Consider the following 25,124-nt stretch of genomic DNA (forward strand, 5'->3'; position numbering starts at 1 on the left):
GGCTTAGAGTATTTCTTAGTGCCTAGTACTGGGAGCTGCTGTGTCTTCTCATCTGTTCCAGTAAAACACTCAACTGCAAGCTTAACTGTAAACACAAGTAATTCTGTTGAGGCCAACGAACCAGACTGCTCTCAGAGTATCTGTTTTAAATCTAGTCTCTGCTTTTTTCCTAAAAGATTTTAAATTTCAGAAGCCTACTTTTATTTTCAAAGCAGGGTATTTTATGAGGTTACTCACAGGAACAAGTACTGCAGCCTGGCTTACTGTAACCTTCACTCCTCTCCCTCCACGTCCTAAACAGCGACCCTCCTGTCGCTGACCCTCATACCCTGAACTCATTCTCCAGTGCCTAACACTGTGCCACCAGGGTTCCTCTACAAGCTCAGACCTCCCATCCAGTACCTTCTCACATCGCCTATGTCACCGACATCTGTGTTCCCAACATCCTCAGCACGTGACGCCAAGCCTTACAGTTTTATCCACTAAAGCACTTAAGTAACACCGTAGCTGCCTACGATGCCCCCCTATGATTGCTCCAAAAGCCCAACTCACAACATCATATGCTTTAACTAGTTTTGGTTCGCTATCTGGGCAAGATGAAACAGTGCTATTGGAACTAAAATACCTGCTTAGTGCTAGGCACACTTATACAAACAGGTAAGGGCTGTGTTTTACCAACATTTCCCTTTGTTGGGGCACCAATTTGAGTCTGCCATCTTTATCAAGTCACAGGTTTTCAGGAAACATTCAAGAACTTCACATTTTTAAGAGCTCTAATCCATAAAGGAATGTGTCTGAAACTGATCCACCATGTTCAAAACTTACTAGTGAGCAAAGAGTTAACACAGACTTCAGTCTAGGCAGTAGGACTATTTCCATAGGAAAAAAAACAGGTTAAAAAAATGCTAATTTTATACTGAAGTGAAACAATCGGGTAAAAGTGGATTGAAACCATTTCTTGTTACTCTTATGTGGGGCTGGATTTACTAGATGTAGATGCCAAAAATATGATAATGTACATGGCTGAATACAGCTTCCAAGACACCAGAAAAAAAAAGAAAAACTTTCTGGGACAACTCCAGACTGCCTCAGTCTATAATTATTGCTCGTATCAAAATATCCTTTGGCTATACAGAAAAAGGCATTCTGTTCCACAAGGTTTTTAAATGATTCATATTCTTGACTTGTAAAACCTCTCATCTGTCACAGATTACTCATGGACTCACAAGAGGAAACCCTGAAAATATTATGCTGTCTTTATACAGGAGGTATTTTCCCCAAATCCAAATGGCTTTAAAATGAAAATATCTTGAAATTTCAAGAAACCATCAGAAAGCCTTCTCATATCTCTGCTGAAGAAAAAGTGAGCGCCAGGACTGCAACCAGCAATTCAGGAGCAGAAAAAAATCTTGTAATATGTAAACCCACTTAAAGACTATACTCAACAGAGCTGTATCAGCTCATTATTACCATTAGCCCATATTACCCTAATGCTTACAACTAAAAAAAGGCAGCAAGAAACCCAAAGGGGAAGGGGTAAGGGGGGCTTACCTATGAGATACATGCCAATCCAGTCCCCTGCATCCACTTCCTCCTTTATATCCCAGTATATCACTAGGTCCTGTGAATGCCCGATGGAGTAGTAGGAGCTGCTGACCATCAGGGTAGACCGGCTGTCTGAAGTGACAAGGTCCGTGTCACTGGTAGACCTAGGAATGGTGACCGTCTCATGGGAATTGTTCCTGATGTCCATGTTATGGAACTGGTCAGGGTTATAGCTGTATCTGAGAGGCTCTTTGCACCGGCGCCGATTTTGTGAGTTCCTAGATGGAGACGCCATGGCTGCCAGGCCCAGGAACCTGTTTTGGTACAGATTCTGCAAGGAAAAAAAGAAAGGATAGTATTTACAGTATTATTCATTTTTCAGTGATGTCAAAGCTCAGGAAAAGTAGTATACCAGAATGAGAAAGTAGCAGATCTTTTTCCATTTGGCATTGCAAAAAAGAGGCATGAAAAGGTGTAGCAGGAAACATAGTGCTAACTCAACTCCTACTCCGTAATTCTTAGCATGAAAACAAGTTTAAGAGCAAGCCTTGCATCACCAAGCTCTGCCACAACTGGCAGCGTGTGAGGAAATCAATAGTAGCTGGCTTCCCCCACATTAACGTGTGCATCCAGACACAAACATCATGACTATCAAACTGCTGGAGAGCCATTCTCTTTTAACATCAGGAGATAGTCTTCCCACTTTTGACACACAAAGTCTTCTTCCCACTAATTTTTGTTACATTTCCAAAGGAATCTTTCTTGAAGCGCAGTCACCCCAGAGACCATATCCCATCTGGAGAGACTGGTTCGCAATGAGTAAGAGCTCTTCCTCCCTGCTGGAGATCTGAACAGTGAGAGCCATGAAAACGGAGTTATTCCCATTACCAAAATAGAGCTATCTTCACTGAAGTGTAAATACAAACTAGAGTGTTGCGGTGTCTCTCAGTACAGCTGATAGCTTCCAATGCTATTACTCTGCTCCATTTTTTGCAGTAGACTGAGAGATACTATGCACACCTGCTCTGGTAGGAATTTGGGAATGCACCGGACAATTAATAGGAATTGAGAAGATTACTGCAGAGTAGTCATCGTCCTAGCAGTTGAAAAAATATTTGAACTCCAACCTACCCTCCTTCCTCAAGGCAAGCTGAGTGACTTGTACAAAATGTGTCACAGTACATGAGTTAAAAGCTCTTGTGAGTTGGCAGATGGAGAATGCTTAAGTTATGACTGGCTTAAATTTTGATGTGAAGACATGCTCTGATACTGATCAAAATACTGGTTATGCCTTACTTCTGTGCTGTTTGTTTTTTCCATTTTCCTTCCCAGCTTTCCCTCTTCCCTCCTTGCAGCTCTGCTATTTCAATCACTCAGCTCTTCATTATTCATTAGCCTTCCATTATCTGTCTGTTGCCAGCCATGCTGTCAAGTCCCTTAGATACAAAACCAGACAGCTTTCCAGTATGCTATGAAATGCTTTTCACATGATCAGAAGTCAAATCATCCTTTTGAACTCAAACAAATTAAGTGGAAGAAAAATTATAGCTCCTCTGTCCAGCCAAGCAGTTACCCAACCCCGGCTTTATTAAGGTTATGGTAGCACAGAATAACACTAAGTCCTGAAAAAAAAAATCTTTTATTAATTATGCCACAAAAATTGGTATTAAGAGACCTATTATTGTGTCTTAGGATTCTGTTGCACAAGAACTGTACAGAGAATAAAAAATTCAACTGGCATGTTTGTACCTCTAGAATATCCTGTCATTTTGCAGACACTGCCCTATAACGCTTACAGTCCATTGACCCAAATCCTCACATACTGCATTAAACAGCGTTTATAAGCAAAAATAGCTCCAGCAGGAATGCCACACCTTATAGTAAGTGCTGGCAAGACTGAACCAGTAATGCAAAAGGCTACATTAGAGATACAGAAATAGAAGGAGGAAGGAAGCATGTGGGGGAATGAAGTACATGGTGTTACATTTGCTATGCATCTAATTGCATCTTTGCTGCTTCTTTTCCAACAGTTACAATTATTCACTGTTTGAAAAGAGAGTTGACTTCATCGTATAAAGACCGATATTCCCTGTAAACAGAAAATGCATCTTTTTTAATCACAAAACAGTGTCTCACATGCTGTGAACATTTTCTAATCTGGGAAGCACTTGTAGACATGCAGAATTACCACACTCTAGTCAGTTAATTTAAAATCGATAGGAGTTTCTGTCACTTAGCGAAGGAGACACTACTGTCACAACAGTACCCGAGACAACTACTATTCATTTTATAATGGTGAGATAGCAACGCAAAGAACTTCAAGACCACTCTTCTGGATTCGTCTGTATCATTATCATGGGTTCCTTCACTCATAGCATGCTACCCAAAAGCTATTTCAGTTCAAAGGCAGACATTTTATTTCTGGTGACAAATTACTCCAGGGAGTAGTGGTTCTGCAGATACTTTCATTTTTGAATGTTAATGGATGTAGAGTATTAATTAACTGCATACTTTCAAATTAAATTAGACTTAAACATTTAATTTTTTCAGCTTCAGCATGACTTTAAGCAGTTTTAATGAAAATAGTAAATTCGTCACTATGATCTAATTCTGTAAATTCCCATTTTCCTGTATGTTGATGCCAGTGAAACAAATGGCATAATCTGAAAGCAACCCAGAAGGCCATATTCTTCAGAAATCTGAGTCTGTCATATTTCCAGCATTGATCCTACACAAATACATTAATCTGCAAAAAAGAAAATCCCCAAACTGAAAAAATCCCAAACAAATGGGACGGTAGTCACACATAATTATCTGGATTAAGTAATGGCATCAAAATACAAGTATGGCTGTATGAATAAGTAGAAAAAAGGCTAGGAAAAATAGTTACTACACATTTTATTACCAGCTTTGCATGTTTTCCATGCAACTGTCTAAAGCATGCACACAGCCCCCAAGCTCTGGTGATAGAGTCCCAACCACAGTGAGACAGCTTCAAAAAATTGCAAAAGACATCCTCTTGATGTCCTGTGGAAGCAATCCAATCCGTCATAGATACCTAGTATATAAAAAAAAATATATCCTTTTTAGGGGCTTGAGATTCATATTTATTCTCTTTATCCCTTTGCAGAGGTGTGTACACTATACACACTAAACTATTCTCTCATTTCTAATGCACGGTGTAAATTATAAAGCAAGAACAACTAACAGCCAAATGTTGACCCAACAGCACAACAGATCAAGCTTGGTTGTCAACAGAAGCTAATCCCTCTTCATTCCTGGCTCAAAACAGTCACTCCATAGCTGCTTCTACAGTCAGTCTTTCCAGGGGTGTGTCCACCCATGGACTCTCTGCACCAAATGACCCCCAGGCTTCACTTTCCCCCCCCCCCCCCTCACTCGCTTGTATGACAGTTAGGAGTGAGAAGAGCCTTTGCTGATCAGGGCGTCTACGCATGTAAGAGAAAAGATGGTTTTCTCCTCACACCTTTTAACGTTTTTGTCTTGGATTATCAGATTTTGTCCTAAAAGGACACACTTAAGTACATCATGCATCTGCTATGGTCAACATATGAGCTCAAGCTTATCCCAAGTTGAGGGTGCCAATACTGCATTGGTGACTGATGCACTGCTTGGCTATTTTCTATGCCTGAACTTATCTAGGACAGGAGGAATGAAGTGAAAAGGATGTACAATGTTTCAGTTGTATCAGCGATGTCCAGTTACTTTAGTTTTTGACACCTAAAGTAGCAAATGTCTTTCCCTTTACATTCCTCATTTAGACATTGTGCTGGTTTTGGCTGGGATAGAGTTCAGTTTCTTCATAGTAGCTAGTATGGGGCTATGGTTTGGATTTGTGCTGGAAACAGTGTTGATAATTTAGAGATGTTTTCATTATTGATGAGCACTACTTACACAGAGCCAAGGCCTTTTCTGCTTCTCACCCCACCCCACCAGCGAGCAGGCTGGGGGTGCACAAGGAGTTGGGAGGGGACACAGCTGGGACAGCTGAACCCGACTGACCAAAGGGATATCCCAGACCATATGATGTCATGCTCAGCGTAAAAAGCTGGGGGAAGAAGAAGGAAGTGGGGGATGTTCAGAGTGATGGCGTTTGTCTTCCCAAGTAACCATTAACATGTGATGGAGCCCTGCTTTCCTGGAGATGGCTGAACACCTGCCTGCCCATGGGAAGTAGTGAATTAATTCATTGTTTTGCTTTGCTCGTATGCACAGCTTTTGCTTTACCTATTAAACTATCTCAACCCACCAGTTTTCTCACTTTTACTACTATTCTGATTCTCTCCCCCATCCCACTGGGGGAGGAGTGAGCAAGCGGCTGTGTGGTGCTTAGTTGCCAGCTGGGGTTAAACCATGACAGTCCCTTTATGGCACCCAACATGGGGCACAAAGTGTTCGAGATAATGACAGATTTGATTGGAATGTGCTGGATTGAATTTATAGCTGCTATTGCTGTTTAGCTATTAATTGACGGTCTCCTGTGCTTGCCATGGGGCTTGCCTGCCTTACTGTATTATTAGAGTCTAGTGCTCATTAGTGGCTGCTTTTTCACTGCTTTTCACTTTTTTCACTGCTTGCTGTACTGATTATCATCTACTCTGCTGTGCCTGGGAACATTTTGATATCAGCAATGGCCATGAGCCTGGCCTGGCAGATGGCCAGGGCATCGCTGCTGCTTCTGTGCTGCTGTACTGGACAGGCTGGAACTTCAGTGTGAACTTGAGTCAAAGGGACTGTGACCTGTGGATGAATCCATGCGGGAGCAGGACACCCCAAAGCCTCTGTGGCCATGGATAAGTCCACACCAGAGCAGGTACATCTCGAAGCGTCTGTGACCATGGTTATGTCTGTGCCGCAGCAGGTATACCTCTGAAGGGATTGTGGCCCAAAGATAAGTCCACACCGGAGAAGGTACACCTTGAAGCACCAGTGGCTGTGCATGAGGTCAACCTGGAGCACCTCAAAGAATTTGGCCATGGATAAGCCCACGACAAAGCAGGTACAGCCCTGGAGGGACTGCAGCCACGGGTAAGGCCATGTCGGAGCAGGTTTCCTTCTGAAGGGGCTGTGGCTGTGGGTAAGGCCACACTGGAGCAGGTATATCTCTGAAGGCATTGTGGCCCATGGAGAAGGGCGCGCTGGAACAGGTGCACCTCAAAGCGACTGTGGCTGTGGATAAGTCTGTGCCGCAGCAGGTATATCCCTGGAGAGACTGTGGCTCATGGATAAGGCTCCACTTGGCCCTTTTGTGTAGATACAACTATGACAACAAGTATTTAGCTAAAAAATATTAGCGTGTTGAGCAAAACTAGCCAAAGGGACATTTTTCCGCTCTCACCAGCACTCCCTCTGATTTTCACAAAGTTCTGGAAAGCTTTGTCTCTAAAGATCTACCAGCCTGTCCTAGTTTCAGCTGGGATAGAGTTAACTGTCTTCCTAGTAGCTGGTACGGTGCTATGTTTTGAGTTCAGTATGAGAAGAATGTTGATAACACTGATGTTTTCAGTTGCTGCTAGTAGTGTTTAGACTAATGTCAAGGATTTTTCAGCTTCTCATGCCCAGCCAGCGAGAAAGCTGGAGGGGCACAAGAAGTTGGCACAGGACACAGCCAGGGCACCTGACCCAAACTGGCCAACAGGGTATTCCATACCATATGACGTCCCATCCAGTATAGGAACTGGGAGGTGGGGGCGGGGAATCGCCGCTCGGGGGACTAGCTGGGTGCCGGTCGGCGGGTGGTGAGCAATTGCACTGCGCATCATTTGTACATTCCAATCCTTTCATTATTGCTGTTGTCATTTTATTAGTGTTATCATTATCATTATCCGTTTCTTCTTTTCTGTTCTATTAAACTGTTCTTATCTCAACCCGTGGGTTTTGCTTCTTTTTCCCGATTTTCTCCCCCATCCCACTGGGTGGGGGGGGAGTGAGTGAGCGGCTGCGTGGTGCTTAGTTGCTGGCTGGGGTTAAACCACGACAGTCCATTTTGGCGCCCAACGTGGGGCCCGAAGGGTTGAGATAACGACAAACCTGACCAGAGCTCGTTAAAACAAATTTGTTATAAGCATTCATTATATTGGTCTTATAGTCGCTGGTCATTATGTTGATTTATGTGTTCTTAGAGTTGTTGCTCTGGTTTTTAAAGTTCTGTTATGCATCACCTCGCTTGCTGTATGTAGTCCCTCTTCTCCTGCTTATCATCCGTGGGAGGTGGATTAAGGTTTTTGCTTTGATGTATTGTATAACACTGGTTTATGGTATGATAAAGTCATCAGTTGTGGAATTAATCCGGTATTTGCACTCAGCATTGTCACCTTTATACTGCGGGAGCCATCTGTGGGAAACTATTAATAATTATACCATTTACCTTTCCTCCTTGGAAAACCAGTCTATGAGTGGGATACCTTTTTTCCCCTCTCCTTTCTCCTTCAGTCCAGTTACAATAGTGTTTGGGAATTTTGAAAAATTTGAATACTCTTGGGATGTTGATACCAGCACAGTCCTAGCCCTACTGCTGGGAATTAGCATGCTTCTGAATGTGGTTCAGCTCTTGTTTAAGGTTAAACAACTATTTAAGAAGATCACCCAGAGGTCTGCCCCGAGGCTGGATAATTATGAGTGGCAGGGTGTGTGGGGTAGTATGGGCAAGTACCTAGAAAAGTGGGCACCTCCAGTGTTTTGGAACTTCACCCCTGAACAAATGCAGAATCCAGAAGAACTAGTAAAATATTTGGAAAAGGTATGCTGTCACCCCGGCAGCTCCAGAGAGATACAAATCACTGCAACGTGCTGGGGCCTGGCCCATGCCTATCGAGCCCTGTTCGACACAACTCAGCACCCCCAAGGGGAAGAGAAGGTCTCTGGACCTAACAACAAAGCAATGAGCACTGCGGTCACCCAAACCCCGGCAATGGGCGCTGCGGCCCCTCCAGCCCCGGCGACGAGCATTGCGGCCACCCAGACCTTGGTGACAGGTACCGTGACCCCTCCAGCCCTGGCAACGAGAACTGTGGCTACCCAAACCTCAGCAACAGGCACTGCGGTCCCTCCAGCCCCAGCGACGAGCACTGCTGCTACCCAAACCTTGGAGACGGAGGGCACTGAACAGCTGTCTACCCTGCCTGGTCTCTCTCAAGACCCTTCGATTGTGGGGTTGCTGAGGGTTGAAGAACAACAAGTGCCAATTGCTACCACGACGGTGCACCGGCGGCAATATCGCACCAACCGAGACTCTCTGATTCCCATCCACAAGTTGATTCGCCAACTGGAGAGCCAAGGAGTGATCAGCAAAACTCGCTCACCCTTTAATAGTCCCATATGGCCAGTGCGAAAGTCTAACGGGGAGTGGAGACTAACAGTTGACTATCGTGGCCTGAATGAAGTTACGCCACCGCTGAGTGCTGCCGTTCCAGATATGCTAGAACTTCAATACGAACTAGAGTCAAAGGCAGCCAAGTGGTATGCTACAATTGACATTGCTAATGCGTTTTTCTCAATCCCTCTGGCAGCAGAGTGTCGTCCACAGTTTGCCTTTACTTGGAGGGGTGTCCAGTACACTTGGAATCGATTGCCCCAGGGGTGGAAACACAGCCCCACCATTTGCCATGGACTAATCCAGACTGCACTGGAAAAAGGTGAAGCTCCGGAACACCTGCAATACATTGATGACATCATTGTATGGGGCAACACGGCAGAAGAAGTCTTTGAGAAAGGGAAGAAGATAATCCAAATCCTTCTGAAAGCCGGTTTTGCCATAAAAGAAAGTAAGGTCAAGGGACCTGCACAGGAGATCCAGTTTTTAGGAATAAAATGGCAAGATGGACGTCGTCAGATCCCAATGGATGTGATCAACAAAATAGCAGCTATGTCTCCACCGACTAATAAAAAGGAAACACAGGCTTTCTTAGGTGTTGTGGGTTTTTGGAGAATGCATATTCCAAATTACAGTCTGATTGTAAGCCCTCTCTATCAAGTGACCCGGAAGAAGAATGATTTTAAATGGGGCCCTGAGCAACAGCAAGCCTTTGAACAAATTAAACGGGAGATTGTTCATGCAGTAGCCCTTGGACCAGTCCGGGCAGGACAAGATGTTAAAAATGTGCTTTATACTGCAGCCGGGGAGAATGGCCCTACCTGGAGCCTCTGGCAGAAAGCACCCGGGGAGACCCGAGGTCGACCCCTGGGGTTTTGGAGTCGAGGATATCGAGGATCCGAGGCTCGCTATACTCCAACTGAAAAAGAGATATTGGCAGCATATGAAGGAGTTCGAGCTGCCTCAGAAGTGGTTGGTACTGAAACACAGCTCCTCTTAGCACCCCGACTGCCAGTGCTGGGCTGGATGTTCAAAGGGAGGGTCTCCTCTACACATCACGCGACTGATGCCACGTGGAGTAAGTGGATTGCACTGATCACACAACGGGCTCGCACAGGAAACCCCAGTCGCCCAGGAATTTTAGAAGTGATCACGGACTGGCCAGAAGGCAAAGATTTTGGAATGTCGCCAGAGGAGGAGGTAACGCGTGCTGAAGAAGCCCCGCTGTATAATAAACTGCCAGAAAATGAGAAGCAATATGCTCTGTTCACTGATGGGTCCTGTCGCATTGTGGGAAAGCATCGGAGGTGGAAGGCTGCTGTATGGAGTCCTACACGACAAGTCGCAGAAACTGCTGAAAGAGAAGGTGAATCGAGTCAGTTTGCAGAGGTGAAAGCCATCCAGCTAGCGTTAGACATTGCTGAAAGAGAAAAGTGGCCAGTGCTCTATCTCTATACTGACTCATGGATGGTGGCAAATGCCCTATGGGGGTGGTTACAGCAGTGGAAGCAGAGCAACTGGCAGCGCAGAGGTAAACCCATTTGGGCTGCCGCACTGTGGCAAGATATCGCATCCCGGCTAGAGAATCTGGTTGTAAAAGTACGTCACGTAGATGCTCACGTACCCAAGAGTCGGGCCACTGAAGAACATGAAAATAACCAACAGGTGGATCAGGCTGCCAAGATTGAAGTGGCTCAGGTGGACTTGGACTGGCAACATAAGGGTGAGCTATTTATGGCTGGATGGGCCCATGATGCTTCAGGCCATCAGGGAAGAGATGCAACATATAGATGGGCTCGTGACCGAGGGGTGGACTTGAGCATGGACACTATTGCACAGGTTATCCATGAATGTGAAACATGTGCTGCAATTAAGCAAGCCAAACGGTTAAAACCCCTGTGGTATGGAGGACGATGGCTGAAATATAAATTTGGGGAAGCCTGGCAGATTGACTATATCACACTCCCACAAACTCGCCAAGGCAAGCGCTATGTGCTCACAATGGTGGAAACAACCACCGGATGGCTGGAAACATATTCTGTACCCCATGCCACTGCCCGGAACACTATCCTGGGCCTTGAAAAGCAGGTCTTGTGGCGACATGGCACCCCAGAGAGAATTGAGTCAGACAACGGTACTCATTTCCGAAACAACCTCATAGACACCTGGGCCAAAGAGCATGGCATTGAGTGGGTGTATCACATCCCCTATCATGCACCAGCCTCTGGGAAAATTGAGCGATACAATGGACTGTTAAAGACTACATTGAGAGCAATGGGGGGTGGAACCTTCAAACATTGGGATACACATTTAGCAAAAGCCACCTGGTTAGTCAACACCAGAGGATCTGCCAATCGGGGTGGCCCTGCCCAGTCAGAATTTTTACGTACTGTAGAAGGGGATAAAGTCCCTGTAGTGCACACAAAAAATATGTTAGGGAAGACAGTCTGGGTTACTCCTGCCTCAGGCAAAGGTAAACCCATTCGTGGGATTGCTTTTGCTCAAGGGCCTGGGTGCACTTGGTGGGTGATGCGAAAAGATGGGGAAGTCCGATGTGTGCCTCAAGGGGATTTAATTTTAGGTGAGAATAGCCAGAATTAAACTGTATGATACTAGTTGCTATATAACCCTGCTACTGTATGTTATCATTACTATAATTATTATATGCTATATCCATAGTACTATAGTAAGAATCACTTAGATCAAGCAAGAAAAACTGTGATAAAACTGAGCGAAGCGCAGTAGTGATGGAACCAGAACTGACTCCAGCATGCAACAATCCAACGGTGCACACCATCCTCCTGCTGCGTCCAATGTCAACTGCTCGTCATACTGCCGTCTCCAAGGCTCGAACCCACGACCCTGAGATTAAGAGTCTCATGCTCTACCGACTGAGAGGACTTTGCACCATCCCTCCTGCCCAGAAAGACTGGTATGACGGATGGAGCCCAGAGTCAGGAACTAAATGAACTCAATGAACATTTAATGAACATAACCCATAAACTAAAGGAATGATATCTCTGTGTATATATATATATATATATATATATATCATTGTTCATATGTCTCAAAGTGATAGATAAGGTGTTGATGATTGACCAGGATGTAACTAAAGGTATGGGAACTGAGCATGACGTCAATGGTATAGAATAAGGGGTGGATACTGTCCTAGTTTCAGCTGGGATAGAGTTAACTGTCTTCCTAGTAGCTGGTACGGTGCTATGTTTTGAGTTCAGTATGAGAAGAATGTTGATAACACTGATGTTTTCAGTTGCTGCTAGTAGTGTTTAGACTAATGTCAAGGATTTTTCAGCTTCTCATGCCCAGCCAGCGAGAAAGCTGGAGGGGCACAAGAAGTTGGCACAGGACACAGCCAGGGCACCTGACCCAAACTGGCCAACAGGGTATTCCATACCATATGACGTCCCATCTAGTATAGGAACTGGGAGGTGGGGGCGGGGAATCGCCGCTCGGGGGACTAGCTGGGTGCCGGTCGGCGGGTGGTGAGCAATTGCACTGCGCATCATTTGTACATTCCAATCCTTTCATTATTGCTGTTGTCATTTTATTAGTGTTATCATTATCATTATCCGTTTCTTCTTTTCTGTTCTATTAAACTGTTCTTATCTCAACCCGTGGGTTTTGCTTCTTTTTCCCGATTTTCTCCCCCATCCCACTGGGTGGGGGGGGAGTGAGTGAGCGGCTGCGTGGTGCTTAGTTGCTGGCTGGGGTTAAACCACGACACAGCCACATAAAAGTCCTACTCAAAATGAGATTTTTGAGGGATTATCTGTGGGCAGCATTTGCCTCCTATTTATGTCACTTAGTCCATCTAATGAAAACAAACATCAGAAAAAATAGTTTAGGGTATTTTTTTCCCCCCATATAAATGCAACTGCAATCCCTAACAAGGGAAAGTAGGAAGGAACGGCCAAAAGGAAATGACAGATGAGATCTGACTGTAAAGAAAACTGATCTCAAAAATGTACACATAGAAAACCTGTAAATACCAAGAAAAAATATTTTACAGATTTTCTTCCAACGTTCTCTCCCTTTCACACTCACACCTCTCTCCTTGCCCGACTGCTGTTTGGCACCGGGACAGCAGAGAGCTCTTGTCACCACTGCCTTTTCCTTCACCACCTGAGAAAACCGTACCACCTTCCTCTCTGAGACAAGAAGAATCCTCTGGCTGGAAGGCTTCACACCATTATTGCTAGCTGAACTTCACCAAAGGATTCAGAGCTGCCATGCAGCAACTTCCTCTGGAGAGCTGTAGGGCTTAATGTTAGGGATTATTTTTTTTATTTGGGATTATTTTAAATCATGCCAGAAATGCACCTGATGCTTTAGCAATACAGAGATAGATCTCAGCTAAGCATCTGCAAGGATCCAGGTCAATTCTCTGTTCAGACAATTAAGAGCTGTCTTTTAGATACTTGGACTGATACCAGCTACCTCCTATTGCTGCTTTGTCAGAGAAGATGTATTTGTGCAGGTCAGGATGGTGGTACATTGGACTTTTACTGTCCATACCAAAGACTGAAATACAACCCATCACTGGAGCATTGACAGATGAAGAAATTAAAGGGAACAAGGTGACAATATTAGCCAGCATGACAGTGGACTCAAAGTAAGACACATGTAGTCATTTAGATGTCTGCAAGCATCATCACAACCAGAATTTCAAGGGCAAGTACCAAGAAAGACAGTGAGATAGCTTTGTATGATGGGAAGCTTGGGACACAGCACATTTACCCATCTGAAAATTTAATAGGCCAGTAGTCAAGTCTGATATAGGCAAATCAGATGTGGAGTTACATCTCTTGGTTGCTCCACCAGAGATGAAGGCACTCCTGATAAGGTTTTAGCCTTCATTTGCAAGGCTTATGTGTTTTGTAAAAGACAAGAAGAAGCACAGAAAAATTAAAAAAAAAAATTAGGGTAGCCTGGTGAAAGTGATAAGTTATGACAGCAAAAGTCTTCTGACCAGCTTTCAGGAAGGTAAGATCACATGTATCAGCAAGGATATTGTACTAACAGAAATATAAGGTAGTAACAGCCTGTATGAAAGGTTTAATTGGCTGGATAAGAGACAACATAAAAAGATTTTAAAAACTTAGTCACAGCCCAGGTGTGAACACCCAAAGCAAAATCCTGACGCTGGGCCAGAAGGATGAGCAGGAAAGCAACAGCGCCAATAGTCATCGAAAGGTGATGTGATGGGACTCTGCAAGCCAGAGCTTTGGGGCAGACCTTTAACTTAAAGGTGAGCCTACCGAAAGGGCTTTCAGTATGTAAAATCGTTTTATTAGAGCATAAATTAGAATAGTTCAGGTAAGTTCTGACAGCCAGGAAACTCAGCTCTGTTGGGTGGATGAGTAAAAAAGCTGGGTGAAAGTAAAAAGATATGAGAATGAATGTCGCTGCTGTTCCTTACAGAGCAGGACTCTCCCCTCCAGCCTTGCTTTCAACCCAGCAACATGAAGTCCTTCCTCAGATCAAATCCTCCTGCTTTTCATAGCCCTAAAGACTTGCTGCAGGTTCTGCTCCCTGTTCCTCCCAGCAACCTTCTCATCTCCACTCCCACTGCAGGCCTGCTGCTCTCAATCTTTTACCCATCTGCTCCCCCCACCCATAGCCCAGAGGGCCCCTTAGTTGCCACCACTCAGCAGCTTTCAGGGAAGGTACACTCTCCCTCTGTCAAACTCTAAGCCAGGAAAAGGTAAACAAAGAACACAGATTTCCTCCTTTTTGCCTAGGGACAGTCCTCTTAACACAGCACGTGGTACCTGCACAGCAAATTGTCAACCAAGAAAACATTTGCATTTTCCATCACTGCGGGCGCAGTACAATTGACTGTAGAAAATGCAAAGCAATGCAGAGGTAAGAAGAAACACAGTTCAGAAGTAAGCTGTAATCGAGGTTACAGTTTCAGCTGTCATAACTGCCCCCCCCGTCAACGTATTCCCAGCTATCACAGCTATTTGTTTGTTTATCATCACATGAGAAAAATCCCTTTGGATATTTGAATTTTGGAAGAATCATTACTATAACTCTTAGCACAAAAAGGATTCTTAAAGCATAGCTTATAGTACAGCCAAATCCAGTAAACAAGGCCGTATAGTGCAAGGAGCTATACAAAATTTTCTCCAAATGGTTCAGCATCTGACTTGCTGAAAACATAAAACCCAACATGAAGACCATGAAGCTTGGAATTAGAGAATGCTATGAAGCCGAAGGATTTGGAGAGCACAAAGAACTTTGTAGGATTGGGCCATTTATTTGAGAGGCACAGGAATGGTTTCTCAGAGCTCCAAAGGAATCATTTAATAGCACGAGGGAGTTGCAGGCTTCCATGGTCTGCTGACACCCTTTGCCCTGCAAGATATTACAGAGCATATAGATGAAACTGCTGCTCTTGGGAAGACTGAAATGAAGGCTGCAAATGTTTCAGAGGGATGCATGCCATAATAACACTAAAGAACTTTAAGTGCATTTGTCTCAATATTGCACATCTATGGCACAATATATATATTTATGCCTATAATAAACACTAATCGGAAATCAAAGCCATTATACATCAGCAATGGGGGAAATGGATGTTATGAGGTAGTTCATTTTTCCATTTCCTGACCTTTGTGCGTTTCCAGTCTAGCTGTACTGCTATGTTAATGTATCCTCTTACATTTAACTTTGCTCCAGTGATGTGCAAATCATTGCACAAATTAGAATCAAAATGAAAGAGTTGGCCTCAAGGTCAACTCGGCAAGGTTCGGTGCCAGTGGGTGGGATTGATTCCTGTGCAGGCCTATTAGTCATAAGGTAGCAAAAGCTGGCAGCACAGTAACCAGGGGTATACTCTTAGCATCTACAAAGAAAAGTACGATTAAGACCAGTCACATTTTCTGAAAGCACTTCATCTCCTGGGCACAAGCAGATGGAAGCTGGAATATGGGGCAATGATTGGAGGGAAATTCTTGGAGTTCAGAAAAAGAAAGGAAAAAAAAATTAACAATGCTTTTTTCTTTCTCTTTCTGGAAGAAGTAAAAAACAGTGCTGTCTAATGAAACCAAGAGAGCATGCTGAAAGATACACACAACACATTTCCAATTAAATGATTCCAAGAATTAAGATTTGTACTCCTGTAAGTATATAAACCAAACAAGTTTCTGAAAAAAATTACATTCTACCTGTTTTAGATGAGATCACTCCAAGCTTCTACACTGTAGACTACTGATGTCTAAATAAAAGCAATTAACAATCTTACATTCAACACATTTGTATTGACACAGCGATAATCCACTCACAGTTCACTACATAAAGCACTGGGAAGTTTCTGCAATAAAATGCAGCTAAAGGACAAAATTAATTTCTTAATTTCTCTTAAATCAGTAGCAGAAAAAGTCTTGCCTCAGCAGTTTGGTACAGCAAGGGATGAGAAACAGCCATCACACTTACCCCGTTACAGAAAAAAGGTATGAAAACATTGCCAATATTTTTAAAGGTCATATTCAGGTACACAAGAACAGGTAAACATGAAATATAGTCTGAATATAAAATCTCAAAAAGATAACTGTAAGGAAATAATAAAAGGGTGAACATGGTAACATCTTAAACCAAGATAACACTGCACCCCTTCACTCTGTTCTTTCCACACTACCAGATTAAAGAAATAACCTTAGGATCTGCTCGTATGCTACTATCAAATACTCCAAAGTCCACAATACTCGCCTTTGCTGGTGCTTTACGATGCATGTAACAGGAAATTTATATTTTTGACTTGGTTGGTTTTAAATATCAGAAGCAGGCAAAGAAGTGCTGCTGCAGTACCAGACAGAGGCAGGACAGTGACTACCTCTTAATAGGTGCAAGATGAAGCATTCATTGGTAGGACAACACACCCTCTCTTAACAAGCATCCTCATGTCCATAAAGGCCAGCGCGGACCACACCACCTCCACAGATACACAGTCCTAGTGACTGTGGTGCCAAAGACTAAAAATCTCCATTACTCATCTTTTCAAACCCAAGGACAACAATTGTTGCAAGAAGAAAAGCAGTCATTCTTTACCAGGCACTGGTACTGGTTTAATCCACTATTTAAAGTAGAGAAGCATCACTTTCAGCAGAGAGTTGTCCCAAAAAGCCTGTGTGCCCCACACCGGTCTATCTAAGAATCGTCACTGCATTCATCAGGTCCACTGCACAGCTGGACTCTGCTGGTCTCCCAGGAATGCTACTTACTCTGAAGGGGTTTTAGGAGGGAGGAGGTAAGCACAGGGATGCTCTTCTCTTCTGCAAGCTAAAAACATTGCTGCTCTTCTGTGATCAACTGATACTCCTACTGAGAAGCCCTGACCATATTGGATGCCCTGTTTCAGGTTCTGCACAACACATAATAATAGACATCTCTTACCTGACAGATTTTTATAACCAGTGGCTTCAGTTCTTCAAGTACTTTGTCCAAGCAAAGATCAATGTCTTTTATAGCACTAACAGAGGCCCAGATTCATCCAACTCAAGCTTTGAGTACTTGAATCACCTAATTTAGGAATGCAGGTTCCCAAGACTCCCTGTGTACTCAGAGGGAAGAGACTGAGACCCAGGTAAGGCTTTCACAGAGAAGATTCAGCTCCACCTTTCTTCAACACCATTTTAAGGAGTGAGTGACTGCTGGGATCCTAGGTTTGGCATGTTAGGTTACATAGGAAGGAGCCAGACCTGTGTATGAGCCTCTTAAGCTCTAAGATTTTATATTATATAAAAATTAGTGGGCAAAGGACTCCTGAGGTACATCCAGAGAAATTCAAAGCAGAGAAAATAACAAGAAAATACTCAGTATACTGTATACACTTTATGTACAGATCTTTTTAAAAGTGTAATACCAGTAAATGTAGCAGAGGTTTACAGGAAAAGCTGTGAAGACATCTTGCAAAATTTAAGAGACTACTAACAAAATGACGTAGAGTAAATATGAGTTGCAGAAAGATATCCAGTAATGTACAACATTTCCCAGAACTGTCAGGTACAGTCATTTCTCTGCTCAGAAGCAGTCCCACATTTCCCATATCTCTTACCTAGAGTTCAAAGACTCCTCTGAAAACTTTTTGCAGAAAAAAACTCTTAATTTCTTATGATACGTAAGAGCTATAAAAATCCCGCCATTCTCTACCATTCAGAATGTATTATACCTTCCACCATGACAACTGTTTTGCTAAAAGACAAAGCTTGTGTGATGTCTGTAGTGCATATTGCTCCCAGATAGAAGGAAAGAGTTGTATTAGACAGGTATCAGGCATGGCTTATTATGTATAGAACACACACACACAAAAGGCAACAGAAAGCAACCAAGCACAGATATCAAAAGTGAAGTTTTTAATGTTAACCTCCCTTCAGACAGGAGTATGAATCTTTGCAAACAAAAGGTTCATGTGCATATGTATCAAAGGATTTATCCTGCAGAGCTCAGATCTACCCATGTAGTATTCCCCCACCCATACTTCTCTCTCTGCCTAGACACTCCTGTGTGCAGCACAAACGGATCCATACACACACCACAAGACGTTCATCATTGCTATGACCTGTAAAATTTCTATTGACACCATGAGCACCATTCCCTGCAAGAGCTGTCTATGGTTTCCCTCCTTCCTCCCTCTATTCCAGGCTGTCAGCAAGGTCCCCGTTCCTCTGTGCCACGTCCCTCACACCACAGCCCATGCTGTTCCAGGTGACAATGCATCTTCCTCTCCTGAGGAAGGGCATATCCCCTCTTCCTCACTCGTAAGTAGGAAGGGATAGGGCACAAGACATCACTTGCTGTACCAGCCATAGGACAGGCACTGGATTAACATATGGGGACAATAAACACATAAAAAACGCAGGAGGGATGGAAGGGGCTCTTTTCACATGGTTCATGCCAGCCGCCCATGGTGGCTGACCCCCACTCCACAGCAAAGACAACATTTTAAATCTCCTGTTTCATTTGTTGCCCCTACACTCTGTCATGCCTCTTACCCCCATCTGTATTTCTTTAAAAGTGATTTGAAGTGTCAGTATCTTAACCTCCTCAGGCAGTGAGGCAGGGTTGAGGCAGGTAGATAGGACTCAACAGCCTGCTAGTACTAATGCCTACATCAACCACTCGTTTGATCTACAAACAACAAACCACTGCAATAAACCAGTCTCTCAATCAGACACCAGCTTCGGAGCATGCCTTCAGCTCCATCTTCCACCTTTCAACAATGCCTAGAACATTCCCTGACATTTTAAAATTAATTGGCCACAGAGCTCCTGTTATTATCATATTACCTCCAGACAAATACAGAAACGCCATCCAGTTGAGTGTGCTTGATCCAGCTTCTGATAAAATTAAAGGCAAAACTCCCCTGACTTCAATGTGGAGCAAAGTGACTTTGTAAAGCAAAGGAAAACCCATATAGATGTCAACAGCTGCAGTTAACAAGGGTTAATCCAAACCTGGAAAATCAAGAGTTAATATTTTGACTAAAACACTTCAAATGTTTTCAACCACGCTACAACCTATTCTGTTGGAAAACACATTAGACAAACATGTAGAGCAGCAAGTTGCATTTTAGGACACAGATCACAGCAACTACTCTTAGAATGAGATCTCAAAACCTAGAAAAATCTGTCATTTGATGGGTTAGGATTTAAAATATAATCATATTTTTAGACCATGTTATCTGAATGTTTTTTCCTGTGCATTTATAATAATAGAATCTAACAGATTTTTCATTTTTTCAAAAGAAAAGAAACCCCTCATGGATTTAAACTGGAACATCAGATACTGAAGCATATTCATCATTACTGCGCGGTTTTTGTCTGATGTCACTGGAGAGCAAAATGAAAACTGCTTGCAAGTATTAAGGGTTCGACGACCAAATTTAAGCATGCTTGTTCTCAACAGACTGACTTCTTATGTCTGTACACTCTTGGGAAGATTATGACAACATTCCCATATTTTTTGTAATTAAATTTTTTAAAAATATAAATATCTAAAGTTCATTATGTGTTGGGGTTTTTTATTGCTGTTGTTTTCTAAGAAAAATCTGTTATAACAAAGGTTTTCAGGATCAAGAGTTCTTATGTTGCAGTGAAAAACAGTAAAGAAAAAACGATTTATGCTTTGTAATGCCTCAGATCCAATATTTTATTCTTGAAAATAATCCTCACTGCATTAAAAACTTAATACTACTGATAGAACCCACCAGGCATAGTTTAAAGGGTAAGATTTCTCTGTTCCTGGGCAGGTAAAACTAGCTTCAGATACGTATCTCCAAACCAGATCGCTACTTCCTGTTTCACCTTTATTAAAAGTTGTTTATGTTTCGATTGTATAATTCATAATAAATTGCTACTGCAATTCATGAGAAAGCAAAGAAGCTGGGCAAACTATCCCAAGAGGAAATGAGTAATTCTGGTATTACAGTCTCTAGTTGAGGAACAAGATTCAGATTTTACAAAGAGAACATGTAATGGCTTTATCTAGGGCACAAAAAGAATCCTACATGAGAGAACAGAAGCTGCGTTCAGGGACTCTGTTTTCCTCTGGATCACTGTAAGACAATTCTGAGCTACATGTCCAAAGCTTTCTGGGGAACTGCTAGCCAAGGTTCGATGAAAGGTAGCCCAGTAGTACCCCAGTAGTTACTATGTTGTATCACACAATCATATGTACAGGCATGTACGTCTGCTCACATTACTGCATGAGGTTCCAATTTACTTTTTTCTCTTTTACTGCAGTTCAAAAGGGTTTGTGTTCAGAAGGTCTCATGAGAGTTTTCAAAGGGGAAGAACATTTGCAAAGGTGACCGAAAAAGTTATATTTCACTCGACCACAGACAAAAGCACAAGAATTGTTCTGAATGAAGATTCAGGCCATAGTTTCATTTAATTTTAATGAGGACCATTAGTTAGACTTAACCCAATGCTTTTTTGCTGCCACTGAATCCTCACAGAAGAGAAGTAATTACAGTTTTTAACACTGCACTTAAAGTAAGGCCCAAAGGAGAAATTTTTTAATCTATTTTTCTGGTAACAAACCCTCTGTCAAGGAAGTGTCCTAAATCTATCAAGGATTAGGTTCTAGGGCATTGCAATGAAAGTCTACAGTTTAATTAATTAGCATTTATAGAAGCCTGCACAAGTAAGCAAGTTGGAAAACTATTTGCTTCTGCAGGCATTAAACCCGAGTTCTGGAAGAGACCCGAGACACACACATCATCACACAGCAAGGCTGCGGCCACACGAGCGGCCATATCCTGCTTGGATGTCTCGGCGTGGGACTCTGTTCTGTTCTCCTAAGGACAACAAGATGTACCTACTGTCCAATTCTGTGCACAAATCAATGAAGCACACTTTGGTCCACGGATGCTACTTTTAAATTGATGGTATTACTTGCTGGATAAAATGCTATTCAACTTAAACTTAGGCAGTAAAACTGGAACGCCAATAAGGTTAAAACTTGACTTTTGAACAGGTATTTCCATTAGGGGTTCTCAAGCACCACAAGAATGTGTATGTATCGGGTCTGCATGGCAAGGTTGGGGGTGGGGGGGCTACAGGGGCAGCTTCTGTGAGAAGCTGCTAGAAGCTTCCTCTGTGTCTGATGGAGCCAATGCCAGCCGGCTCCAAGACGGACCTGCTACTGGCCAAGGCCGAGCTCATTAGTGACAGCAGCAGAACCTCTGTGATAACATATTTAAGAAGGGAAAAAGTTGCTGTGTAACAGCAGCCAGAAGAGAGGAGTGAGAATACCAGATAAACAACTCTGCAGACACCAAAGTCAGTGAAGGAAGAGGGGGAGGAGATGCTCCAGGCACCAGAGCAAAGTTTCCCCTGCAGCCCCTGGTGAAGACCATGGTGAGGCAGGCTGTCCCCCTGCAGCCCATGGAGGTCCACGGTGGAGCAGATGCCCACCTGCAGCCCGTGGAGGACCCCACGCCAGAGCAGGTGGATGCCCCCAAAGGAGGCTGTGACCCCATGGGAAGCCTGTGCTGGAGCAGGCTCCTGGCAGGACCTGCAGACCCATGGAGAGAGGAGCCCAGACTGGAGCAGGTTTTCTGACAGGACTTGTGACCCCATGGAGAAAGGAGCCCACGCTGGAGCAGTCTGTGCCTGAAGGACTGCAGCCTGTGGAAAGGACCCATGCTGGAGCAGTTCGTGAAGAACTGCAGCCCATGGGAAGGACTCACATTGGAGAAGTTCGTGAAGGACTGTCTCCCATGGGAGGGACCCCACTGTGGAGCAGGGGAAGAGTGAGGAGTCCTCCGGAGGAGGAGGAAGGAGCGGCAGAGACAACGTGTGATGAACTGACCACAACCCCCATTCCCCATCCCCCTGTGCCACTCAGGGAGGGGGGGAGGTAGAGAATTCAGGAGTAAAGTTAAGCCTGGGAAGAAGGGAGGCGGGGAGGAAGGTCTTTTTAAGATTTGGTTTTATTTCTCATTACCCTACTCTGATTTGATTGGTAATAATTTAAATTAATTTTTCCCCCAGTTGAGTCTGTTTTGCCTGTGACAGTGATGGGCAAGTGACCTCTCCCTGTCCTTATCTTGACCCACAAACCTTTCATTATATTTTCTCTCCCCTGTCCACTTGAGGAGGGGGAGTGATAGAGCAGCTTTGGTGGGCACCTGGCATCCAGCCAGGGTCAACCCACCACAGTGTAAGACCTGCAAACAGAAAAGACACTAATTTGACAAATTTATGACTTGTAACACATTAGCTTAATGGCCACATACCAATGTTTCTGGTACTTTTTCTCTCAATATTAGTGATAAATCAACTTGATTGCTGTATTTTTCTAATCTTTAACCAGAAGACGAGTGTTTGTATTAAAAGACATTCAGGTCTGATTCAGAAAGCATTCCTGGAAACAAAAACAAACAGCTCTGTTAGCAGTGGAATTAATGAAGCTGTTTTCCTGCAGAGCTCTACCCTCCATCACCACCAAACCTGTACTAAAGGCCCAGCTTTTTCCTGTCCACTCCTCTGCAAAAAAACAGCCGAAGCAAAAATATAGACAATCCCAACAACTGTCCTGGCTTCTGGAGCGGGTGACAGACGGGCTCTACCTGCCTCTCCCTCAGCCCCAACTTGGGTCTCCCTCCTCTCCCCAGCCCCTGAGACCTGTAGAAAATTAATTATCTCACAGACAACTACTCCTCTCTGTTTCACTTGAAATTAGCCAACAGCTTCAAAAGTAATTAGGTAAGGGAGTGACAGTGCAATTGGAGAAGTCCAATCAGCCCTGGAAGATAGGCTGTAAAAAACATTATACACAGCCTCACTGATTTAATTGATTACTCACATGAGGGAATTCCCTCATGTGTACAGATCTGCAGAATTAGGTGTTACAGTATTTCAAAAGCCATTACAAAAACATGACAGACATCTAATCAAAGCGACTTCAGTGGGAACAGGACCTGATCTAATATATAACACAACACTATTTGCTTTCCAGCTCCATTCTTCCTAATTAGTATTTTGTCATACAGAGTCCAGCGTGTTCTCATTCTGGTGGAAAACTTTAGTTACAAATGAAAAAAAAAAGTTTACATTTTCTGTACGGATTTTGTGACAGATTTCCAGCTTACTAGTAAATCTGGTGTGAATTTTTTCCTCCCATGTTAACGGAGGCATTAAGTGTATAATTTTTCTTCAAGAAGCAAAGAAATTCATAGAGGTGAAAACTTAGTGTCATGAAGAACGGACTAATTTAAATAGCAAAGTAAAAAAAAAAAAAAATCTCATTTATATTTTTCATTTTTAAATTCCCGATGCAATTGAAGTATATATTCCTGTAAAAGTCAGATAACATATTTGACAGAGCTTTCCCAGTGTATTGTAATTTTTTTCATTATGCAACTAGCTCTGTAAAATGGTTTAATATTAATAAAATTAAACATTCATTTAATTAGTCTTTAATCATATAGAATTTCACAAAATAATTTTTGTGATTATTTCCGCCAGTTTCTCTGTTGGCTTTAAAGAGATGGGCCACGTTTTGAGAACAGACTTAAATTTCCCAGTAAAATAAAAATATTTGTGCACGTCAAAACGAAAGTATTTCGCATGTCATGCAAGGGCAAAGCTGCAAAATACTATCGAAGCAATGTAGGTGCCCAGTATGGACATCCTGAAAGTTAAAAGCATATTTGTATATTACCAATAGGAATTATAAAGCCTTTTATCTCAGATTTTTTTAAAGGCCCATGAGTTTGTAACTGACAACAGCCAGCAGAGCAAGAAGAGATTTTGAAGTGGCATCAAAACTCCAAAGGCACCCAGCGCAGACATTGTTTCCGATGTCATCAACGGTCCGTTCTCCAGTACAGAGAAGGGCTTGCGCACGCGGGTATGGATCCACGTAAAACATTTCAGTTCCTCTGAAGTGAATTCAGCCTAGGTCTGATCTCACATGTCTTGGATGCGAGAGAAAGACTCCTGTTGACTTCAACAGATTTTGAAGCAGATCCTGTCCCATTGGATCATCTGAGGTTCTTTTAAATTCCTAAATACTCTAGGTTAGATGGAAAGCACCATCTTCACAGCCTTCCGCTTCTGTGATATAATGGGAAGAATGGCAAACTTATCGAATTTCCTTGCAAGTGCTTTTTTCCTAATAACTTGAATGATAGTTGTTCAGCTGCGCTGTTTTTTAATGCACATCTTTGTTTCTGCTGGTGCCCTTAAACCCCCTCGTGCTTTCCCAAATGCATAGTTATTCCCTTACAAGGCTGGCAGATAATAAGCAAATACAGAGAATTGTTCCTTCAATTAAACTGGTGCTGGAAATAGGGACCAACATAAACAGGAAGAGGGAATTATGCCAGAAATTAATCTATTTCTTAATTTCTCTATTAAGATATAACTATCATCCCAGCTGATATATTTATTACTCTAATTAAAAGACATTAGGAGAGCAAGGGCTCTGGTTCGCAGCTCCACCTCTCCTCCTACCACTGCCTCCCATCTGCTGCCTTTGCCCGGACCGCTAGCACCTAATCTGAGGGTCTACAGGACAAGTTGCGGGGCGGGGGGGGCAGGGGGGGCATGTATGAGTTTCCTGCTTGCAGGTTGGCTAACCACCATCCCTTTTGCACCCGAATGGATTCTGGTGGATCTGTTGGCTCTTCTGCCTACCAGACAAATATATGAGAAGACTTGCAAAGTTTGAAACACACTCTTTACATCTTTTTGTTTATCGTTAGCAAAAAGAA

The 25,124-nt window shown here is 43.2% G+C and overlaps 1 protein-coding gene across 4 annotated transcripts in view; it reads right to left on the reverse strand.

Annotated features, from left to right (window-relative positions):
* Positions 1 to 25,124, reverse strand: part of HECW1 (HECT, C2 and WW domain containing E3 ubiquitin protein ligase 1) — a 282,245-nt gene that overhangs the window by 188,065 nt on the left and 69,056 nt on the right. For all 4 annotated transcript variants that reach the window (XM_030009575.1, XM_030009573.1, XM_030009571.1 and 1 more), the window contains one exon: positions 1,552 to 1,876. In XM_030009575.1, coding sequence (XP_029865435.1) covers positions 1,552 to 1,876 — 325 coding nt within the window. The remainder of the gene's footprint in view (positions 1 to 1,551; positions 1,877 to 25,124) is intronic.

This window comes from Aquila chrysaetos, chromosome 3 (genome assembly GCF_900496995.4).
Source record: "Aquila chrysaetos chrysaetos chromosome 3, bAquChr1.4, whole genome shotgun sequence".
In the NCBI taxonomy this organism is placed as follows: domain Eukaryota; kingdom Metazoa; phylum Chordata; class Aves; order Accipitriformes; family Accipitridae; genus Aquila; species Aquila chrysaetos.